This window comes from Lichenostomus cassidix, chromosome 20 (assembly GCF_008360975.1).
Source record: "Lichenostomus cassidix isolate B80296 chromosome 20, HeHo_3.0, whole genome shotgun sequence".
Taxonomy (NCBI): domain Eukaryota; kingdom Metazoa; phylum Chordata; class Aves; order Passeriformes; family Meliphagidae; genus Lichenostomus; species Lichenostomus cassidix.
Window position 1 is genome coordinate 387720 of NC_139500.1, and position 9576 is coordinate 397295.

At 39.7% G+C, this 9576-nt stretch overlaps 1 protein-coding gene across 5 annotated transcripts in view; it reads left to right on the forward strand.

The window, feature by feature from the left end:
* Positions 1-9573, forward strand: part of ARFGEF2 (ARF guanine nucleotide exchange factor 2) — a 33144-nt gene extending 23571 nt beyond the window's left edge. For 2 of the 5 annotated variants that reach the window (XM_085079436.1, XM_085079439.1), the window contains exons 31-39: positions 267-402; positions 1223-1361; positions 1467-1521; positions 1775-1889; positions 2159-2289; positions 3576-3744; positions 4136-4274; positions 5234-5351; positions 8234-9573. In XM_085079436.1, coding sequence (XP_084935562.1) covers positions 267-402; positions 1223-1361; positions 1467-1521; positions 1775-1889; positions 2159-2289; positions 3576-3744; positions 4136-4274; positions 5234-5351; positions 8234-8446 — 1215 coding nt within the window. In that variant the 3' untranslated portion in view covers positions 8447-9573. Of the gene's footprint in view, positions 1-266; positions 403-1222; positions 1362-1466; positions 1522-1774; positions 1890-2158; positions 2290-3575; positions 3745-4135; positions 4275-5233; positions 5352-6042; positions 6664-8233 lie in introns of those variants that run through there. The other 3 variants (XM_085079438.1, XM_085079437.1, XM_085079440.1) reach the window with 3 other exon arrangements.
* Positions 9574-9576: the final 3 nt, after the last annotated feature.

Below are 9576 nucleotides of genomic sequence, written 5' to 3' on the forward strand. Positions count from 1 at the left end.
TTGCCACAGTGTCCAGTGAACTGTCTGTGTGTTCTGTCTGATTATTTTCAAGGAGAATGTTCTCACGCTGTGAGCATGTACAGCTTTCTGGGCAGTGTTCATGTGGCCAACTAAGTGCTTCTGACAAGGCATCTGCAGTCATAAGGCTTTAGTTCTGAGTTCTCTCCTCAGACCTGTGTCTTTTGTTGAACAGCCATGTATAAGCCAAGTGTTGTCATCATGCAAGAACTTACATAAAACCAAAGATTTTTCATTTTCTGTCCCAGAAATCAGAGTGGATGACCACGACATGCAACCACGCACTTTATGCCATCTGTGACGTGTTCACACAGTTCTATGAAGCTCTACACAAGATCCTTCTTCCTGACATACTTGCACAGTTACACTGGTGTGTAAAACAAGGTACCTTATTTACCTGTATCTTTTGATTAAATTTATTTTTAAATGTTCATTACTTAAAAAGGGGAAGGTTAGCTGAATTTTGGAAGAATAAAAGTTCCCATCAGGAAAACATGTGTTGCAATAGATTGATGAAATATCTTGAATTTTTGAGCACCAATCTTTTTATTGAGTTAAGCAACTTTTTCGTTACTGTGTTCATAATGTGCTCATGATGTTAGTGTGACAAAGCAAAACCTTGTGGGGAGTGGTGTCAATCTTCTGAATCTTCTGCCAACAACCTTTCTTTGTTTGACTGCAGTGATACATTACCTTCTTTATTTACACATGTAGATACATGCATGCATTCTGATTTTTTTTTCTTTTTAACTCATACATGCTTCCCCTGCTTCTACCAACCATCTAGTATTTTAAAATACCACTTTCTAAAGAACGTGCTTTCTTTCTGGCTCCAACTCCTACACCTGAAATCCTGTATGTTACTAGCATGGAATGTTGGGGGATGATCTTGCAGCAAATCACAAGTTTCCAATTGCTGCTTTTCCTTTCTTTTTCTCACCGTATGCTTTCTTTCTGGTTCTGCCCTGTCTTTCATCTTCCCTGCTTGGATTTCCATCCCATGAAGGCTATTTTGAAACTTTCTTGAGATTCATTAGGTTCCTCAGCTTCATATTGTTGTAACATACTGTATAGGTAGGCTTTGAGCCAAGACATCATGCATTTCACAGTATTGGTAAAAAATTTTAATGGAGCAGTAATAGGCAATGCTTAATTTTTCATTGATATAGTAGAGGTTGACAAATATGGAATGTTCCTTTCACAGATAATGAGCAGTTGGCACGATCAGGTACCAACTGCCTAGAAAACCTAGTAATACTCAACGGACAGAAATTCAGCCCTGAAGTCTGGGGCCAAACATGCAATTGTATGCTAGAGATCTTCAAAACAACTATTCCTCATGTGTAAGTTCCTAAGTTTAGTTCTTATACTGATACTCAATTTCAGAGAAACAACATTTACCATTTTTTGTTTTGTTCTGTTTTGATTTTTTTTTTTATTCCATGAAGCTTGCTGACATGGAGGCCTGTAGGAATGGAGGAAGATTCATCTGAAAAACACTTGGTAAGGATTAACTCAGGGCAATAAACTGATTTGAAACGTTTTGTGTTAGGTCAGCTTTTGAAATATTCTGTGGTAGTCGATACACTTGACAAGGAATTGACAATAGATCATATTTGGTGTTATTGTAAAAAAGGGTGTAAAGAATGGATGCAGGAAGCCTTTGAATCTAGGATTAGGGAAGTCATCTGAAAAGTGATAGCCGGTTGGGAGTTAGTGTTTTGGGTTGTTGGAATTGCTCTGCATTCTCTTCTAGGATTTGGACTTAGATCACCAGTCTTTAAGCAGCATGGACAAAAATGCTTCCGAAAGAGGACAAAGCCAATATTCAAATCCAACAGATGAGAGCTGGAAAGGTGGTCCTTATACAAGTAAGGAAAACATACAAGCTTTTTCAATGTACTTTTATAGCCAGGCTTAGTTCACTTCTCTAGTTTCCTGCAGAAAGTTTTGGGGCAGTTAAACTTGGGATAAGTCTTTGCAACTTGAGTTTATGCCTTGCAGAGAGATTTTCCCTTTAGAAGATAATTCACAGCATCACTAAATATCAAATTGTAAATGGAAATGTCATATTTTGCTAACCTGTTGTAATTGAATTGTCATGAATTGCTTCTGAAAGTTGTGTGCTCCATTTTATTAGACCAAAAACTATTTGCTGGCCTCCTGATCAAGTGTGTGGTACAGCTGGAGTTGATACAGACCATTGATAACATAGTGTTCTATCCAGCAACAAGCAAGAAGGAAGATGCTGAGCACATGGCTGCAGCTCAGGTACCATCAAACTTACTTGTAACCTTGTTGTGACAGGGAAGTACAAACTATGGAACGCTCTGATGTGTGTTTACAAAATAGAGTGTTTTTCTGACTCTCAGCAATATCCTACATGTGTGTTTAAATTACTCTGAAGTTGTGATTTTATTGTCTGCCTCCAGTGTTGCCTGCCGGTCTGCCTGTTGCAGTATTATATTACCTTTATTTTTATTATCAATATTGTAGATGATAATTGTTTCTGTAATGCATACATACTCATCAAAAATGTTTTTTGTTTGTTTGGGGGAAAGCATTGTTTTCTGCTCATTAGACTGAGTATTTTCATTTAGCCACAGCTGAGGCTTTGCTCAGCTTCTGGATGTTTGCACAGGAATTGTTGCAGAAGTTGAACTTTAGCAAGGTCAATGATCAAGATTTCACTCATTGCCAATCTGGGAGATGTCCATGTCCCTGAAAGTTGTGATTCTGGGCAACAGTGCACAGTAGCTCTGGCTTGGCTGTTAATAAAGCCCTAAGCTGGAAGTTTTGGTTAATGCATTCAGGTAGTATTTTGTGGATGGCATAGTTAAATTCCTAGTGAAATTAGCTAAAAATATTGACTGATTTAATTAAATTTGACAGGAACCAAAGGTGGGGAATTTCTACACTAGGCAACTGTCGCTGTTGAGCCGCTAGCGGAGAAGAAGACCTGGATTCTCAGCGTGGCATAGAAAAAGCGCTTTATTATTTTGATTCCAACCTATATAGACTTTCCAGAGGTCACCCAGATTGGTCAGTCAGAAACCTCCCCCTAGGCCTGATTGGCCAGGCCTGAACTGTCCAAATCTCGAGACACTGTTTTAATAACATCCAAACTTTATCTTTGTTTATAAAACACAGGAGAAAGTTCTCATGGGAAAGACCTGTGCTAGCCACAGCCAACATTTAAACCCGCAATATTTTTTTGTTCATTTTGATGTTTTTCAGAATTCAACAGACTTACCCAGTCAGCTTCTAGAGAAGAGGAAATGTTCTGTATTTTATTGCTATCAGTGCAATGTCTTGATAAGGGAGTTCTTCCCTTGCTTGCTCTTGAGTCTTATTTTCTTATCAGTAACTAGGATAGATCTTAGTTTCTCTCTTCTTAAGTACCCTACTGAGAAGAGTACAACTCTGATCTTTGACAAGCCGCTCTACTGTGTTGTACTGCACTAATGCTGCGTTTGCACCTGCAAATGGAATTAGAAGTTACTGGAGTTTATGGCATGTGCTCTCCCTCTCTCTGTTCCTTTCCCCTTGTTCTTTAGCGAGACACATTGGATGCAGATATCCACATTGACACAGAAGACCAAGGAATGTATAAATATATGTCTTCACATCACCTCTTTAAATTACTGGACTGTCTGCAAGAGTCTCATTCATTTTCAAAAGCCTTTAATTCAAATTATGAGCAGAGAACTGTGTTATGGAGAGCAGGTGAGCCTTTTATTTTTATTTGATAATAAGCTACACTTCTAGCTTTAAGTATCATGACACAACAGTGTGCCATTGCAATCTTATCTAGAGTTTATTGGACATTCGCATGCTTTTAGTGTTTGTCTCCTTTCTGATGACTTGAATAATTATGTTTGCTAAATTACCTCCTTTTTTAATAAAAGTAGAGCTGTACTGCTGTATACAGGTATAGCCGTAGTTAAGTATCTTTGTAAATAAATCAGAACTCAATCAAAACCAAGGAGGAGAAAATACTATCTGGACAAGAAATAATTACTGGTCACTAGTGCAGGTACTGTCAATAAAATTTATTTTTGGCTAGTAACGCCAGCTGTGGATGTTCCCTCTCTTCCTGTGTGGGACTGATTTCTAGGCTTCAAGGGTAAATCAAAACCCAACCTCTTAAAACAAGAGACCAGCAGCCTGGCGTGCTGCCTGAGGATCCTGTTCCGCATGTACATGGATGAAAGCCGGCGGGAGGCCTGGGATGCTGTCCAGCAACGACTACTCAGGTAGGACAGCCCTGCTCAGGTGGTAAGCAGGCAGAGAGAGATGTGGTCACTCTTGATTAAGAGTTCATTTAGTAGTAAGGAAGCAATCTGCCTAGAATAGATGAAGCACCTTCTTGTGTGACATTGGCTTTTCTTTATAGAAGTGGTGGTGTCTGAATAGTTTTCCCATCTGAGTACACAGTGATAGAGATATAATAGGATACACTAATTGAAAAAGATGCAGTATAAGCTGCTGTATACCTGGAATTTAAACATGTGGAAAATTATGCTAAATAAATATAAAAAGGTATTTGGTTGAGTTGGTACATAAAAGTTCAAAGTACTAATCTCTTATCAAATGTGAAGATCTCACAACTTGTTGTTGGTACTAATACAGTGGATTCTGATCTACCAGCATGTCTGGCCATGTTAATCTGCTTAGTCCTTCTTTAATTAAAAGAGTGTCCTAAAAATAGCCGTAGTGAGTGGTACACTTTGTACCTTTTGTTGCTAGTCTGCAGCAGGGACCAAAAATTTATTAATACAATAAAAATTCTTCCTTAATCTGTGATGCTGAGCTCTGCAAATCTTTATTAAACCAGTCCAAATTTACAGGGAGAGCTCTCTCATGGTGCTGTTGCCTAAGCTGTCCCAATGTCAGGGTCAGGAAATGTTTGCAGGTTGAAAGTGACAGCACTTCAATTAAAAAATTTTATGAGGCAGATTAGACTTTTCCATCTCTGTCTCCATGGTTCTCTGTTGCAAATATATAAAGTATTTTAGTTCAGTTATCTGGAATAATTCCTGTACCAGAAAAAGCAAATTTGCGTATATAAAGTTGTTGCATGTGATTGAAAACTTCCCCATGGAAGTGCATCTTGCTTGAAAACAAAATACACTGAAAGGACAAACAGAGCATGTAATCAAAAACTTTATAAGGGTTTTCTTTATTGTTTGTGTGAACTGTGCCACCTCTTCAGTGTCTGCAGTGAAGCCCTGGCGTATTTTATTACTGTCAACTCAGAAAGCCACAGAGAAGCCTGGACCAATCTCTTGCTGTTGCTTTTAACAAAAACGCTAAAAATCAGCGATGATAAGGTAAGAAGGGCTGTAAGTCATGTCTGCATTCAGTTTTTTCTTTTCTTTCCTGCTTCAGTCTGAGTTCAGTCCTTATTTCCACCCGGGTTGGAGGTGGGAGGTTCCTCAGAGCAAGTGTTCTCCTTGCCATACAGCAGTGGCAGCTCCACTGTCTGCAGGCGTTCTGCATGTGGAAATGGGGCTGCATCTATGCAATTCCCAGCTGTGTGGGTATGTGGATAGAATTACTGAACAGGTTTCATATAAAAGCACAATGAGTGTGCAGTAAGGGATGATAGGCTTTTGCTGTATTATAGTTGCACAGGAACGGTAAGGGTGAATTTCACTACTGTAAAACTGGAATTCCAGTTCCTTGATAGTGATGGCAAAAATAATTTTCAGGATCTTGGCCCTTTTGAGGAAAAGGGAATGCAAATATTCATGTTGCTGCAAATAGTCCCTGGTACCACCTCTAGGCTGAGAAGTCCCTCGGTCACAAAAAATCTCTGCTTAGGGAGTAATAATACTAAAGGCAGGCTCTGTGTGCACTGCTGCTGCCGCAAACAACCCAGAGCTCGGTGCCCTTGGGCCATTGCGAGGGCCTTGGGTGAGACCTGGTGTTTTAACAAGTTGGCGTACCCGTGAATGTGTCAAAACTTTGCGTTTTCCTCTAGCTATAGAGAATGACGCTCTGGTTTTGTTTCTTGGCTAGTTCAGGGCACACGCTTCCACGTATTACCCGTACTTGTGTGAGATCATGCAGTTCGACCTGATCCCTGAGCTGCGGGCGGTGCTGCGCAAGTTCTTCCTGCGCATAGGCGTGGTGTTCAACATCTGCATCCCGCAGGAGCAGACACTGACAGCTGGGATGAACCTGTCTTCCTGGTAGCTCTAAGTGAGGCCGTTACACCAGCCTGTACGTAAAGCTGTGGCCAGAGATGGATTGGTGTGGATGGGAAAAAATGGGACCCTGGTGTATCACCACAGGAGCAAGTTATTCTTACCACAACGGCATTTGGGAACGAGGAAAAAAATCCTGTTCTGTCCACCCTACAGAAGTGTCAGCAGTTTTATTTAAATTATTGCTTACGGAGTTAATACAGTAGGTGTGCAGTTTCTTTGTTGCAATGCTAATCATCTGTATGATCCAGTATGTCTCTTCTAGTCTTTTATCCACTGCTCAGTCTTGCATCCCAGCTAGAGCTGGGATCTGTCCAGCTGGATCCCTCCACAGAAGTTATGCCCCTCGGAAATAATGACTATATTTGTGTAGCCTTGTGATGTTGGCACGTGTTCATAATAAACTCAACTGCAGTGGCCAATGACCACCTGAGATCCCTTTGGGTTTTCCTTTGTGTCCATGACCAGGCCAAGCAGGACACCAGGGTGTTGAAGTGGACAGCCTGTAGGATATTTAGAGAAGGTTTTCTTCCTGTTTAGCAAGTGATTAAAAAAAAAATATATATATATCAGTACTGCATCTTCTGAGACTTAGTTTTAATTTTTTGGAAGATTTTACATCAGGAGCATCAATAGCATCTACTCCCTTTAGCTTAGGCTTGAGTTAAAGCCATTTAAGAAAAACAAAAGGCTTTCCTTTTCCTTTCATATATTGGCAGATCATGGACAGAACATACACAGGAACATCAAAACCAAGGCTCAGAACAAATAAAATCACCTTTTTGACTCTCGAATATAACATATTTAGCAGTAGTTGTGACTGCTTAGCAAAAAGTCCTGTCCTTAACACAAGTTTGTCTCCTTTTACTGCAGATCTGCAACTTCTGATTTGTAATTTTGTGCAAATGACTTTTTTTTCTCAACCGTTAGTTCCTATTGGGATCTAAAAACCCCAGAATTTCCAAAAAAACTGCTCTAGCAAAATTAGACAAGTTCATCCATGTGCTCCAAGTTACCAACACAATTCTGTGGTTTGAAGGTATCTGTGAAGCAAATGTGACATAACGGCTTTGCTTGACCAAGAGAGTTTTCTTTCTTTCTTTCCTTGAAATGCATCAGGTTTCTGTGGCAATGTTTCCATGGCAGAATACTGTCTTGACCTTTGAAATAATTTTAAATTTCAAGTTAACCATGAAAGTTTGGCAGGATAGGAGGAGAGGCTCCACTTCCTAAAATAATGCAAACAAAGTGTTACATTAACTGCTGTGCTATCCAGAGTAGCAAACTTAAAATATTAAACTGAAAGTATTTAAAGAAAAAAAAACCAAACCAACAAACAGTGAAACAACCTATCTACTTGAATGGAACTAAGTGTATAACCTTATTATTTTGTTTTTTGAGTTGAGTTTCCTGGTAAGATGGCCTCAGGTGAGGTTGTCTTGGGATACACTGCTCTGAGCTGCTGGGAATGTGCAGTCTTTGTGGAGCTTTTTGATTGCCATTTTGTTGGTTGGTTGGTTTGGTTTTTTGTGATCTATTTCCCAAGGGTTTTTATGGTGCTCCTCAGTACATCAGCTTGTCCAATGTAAGCATTGTTTGGGAAAGGCTTTGCAGTCAGCAGTAGTGACAAGGCTTTCAAAACTTATTTTTCCTCTTCATTTTTAACCAAAGAAGAGTCAGTGGTGGTTGAGGCTCTTTGACTTTTAAATGCCTATTAGGTTAAATCTATACACTGTTATTTAGTAGAAGGGAATATATGGCTATATATGACAATAGGAGAAGACTGAAAAATAAGCAATGCTGGTATTTAACTTGCTGCATTTGAAATGTCCTTTTGTGTTGCATCTCATGTAGCTGCTCATTCCCTGGGAATGTCACTGCATCGGTTACTTCAGAAAATGAAGTATTTATTTTAATTCTATTTAAATCTGTAAGAATATGCTATTCCTTTTCTTCTGGTTGTAGGTAGTCTTAAGGAAAATAATTGAACCATTATTTTTCAGATTTGGAATGTGTCACTGCCTCATGGAATGTATTCCCTTGTGTCCCACCAGACACACCTAGCCCAGCTGCATGTTCCTCTATGTGTCACAGGTTTGAAAGCCCTACAGTTATGTCTGGAAACAAGTCTCAATTTTGAGATCCTAAATGACTTCACAGTTGCTTCATGGGCTTCCTTTACTGCAAAGGGCAGCATTTGTACTCTCTGCACATAGCATAAGGATGTTTGATCCATGTTTCCCTTCAGCCTTTGGTCTGAGACTGTTCTTTTCCTTAAGCTTTTGTTGTATTTATACCAGTTACAAACTGCTGAAGTTGGGTATGTGATACCCAACCATTCCAGAGTCTGCAGTGCATGAAGGAGAAGGGGGACTGGAATGCAATTGCATTGTTGGAGCCTGAATCCTGTCCCATTTCTGCAGGCGATTGTCCCCATTAGAGCAATAATCAGGATGTGTCCAGGTTACATCCACAGCACTTGTTGGTTTTACTCAGAAAGAGCAGAACCCACAGCCATCCCAGTGAAGCTCAGCCCTCCTGGAGTGGTCCCAGCTTGTTCCTTCTCCCCACCTCCACTGACACGGGGGTTTATTTGCTCCACTGGAACTAGGAGTGGATCCGGGTTCGCTGGCTGGAGAGCATGACTGTGCAATATAGGGAGTGAGAGAAAGTCCCCTCTTGGACGTGTTGTGCAACAGATGAATCTGTAACTAATCTACCTGTAATGGCATAAATAATGGAGACTCCATGGAGTTTGTTGTTAAGAATTATTTCACACCTCCCGAGGGAAGGGAGAGGGAGAGGATGCTGAGGAAAACTCTAAACCCTCCCTTTCGTGGTGATTGGAAACTTCCTCCATGTTGCCTCTGTTGTGTCTTACAGTCCAGGAAAAGGTTGTTTTTACAGCAGTTTGTTATCCATGTCTGGTATCTCAATTTCCATACTGCAAACAGAACAATCTAAAGAAATGTCCACTACTGCAACCAACAACCCCCATATTTTAGATGTCTTACTATTCAGGAGAAAGATTAAAAATAGTAACTGTGTCAAAAATGCATCTCCCTTTAATCTGTAACTTCAGTTTGTTCAGCACCTTTGTTTAAAATGTATGTTTTCATATACTGAAAACGCCTGAGTTTTAATATCTCCTTATTAAGTGCATTTACTATCAGTAATTTAAAGACCATTCCTTGCCAATGGATGTATAGAGTTCTGAGAGAATACCAAAATTATATAATATGAAAAACTATGTAAAGTTTTCTACATGAAAATACGATGTATAATAGTTACAATATTCCATGCTTTAATCAAGTGATAAACCAATAAAGTTTTACGAAGTGTTGCT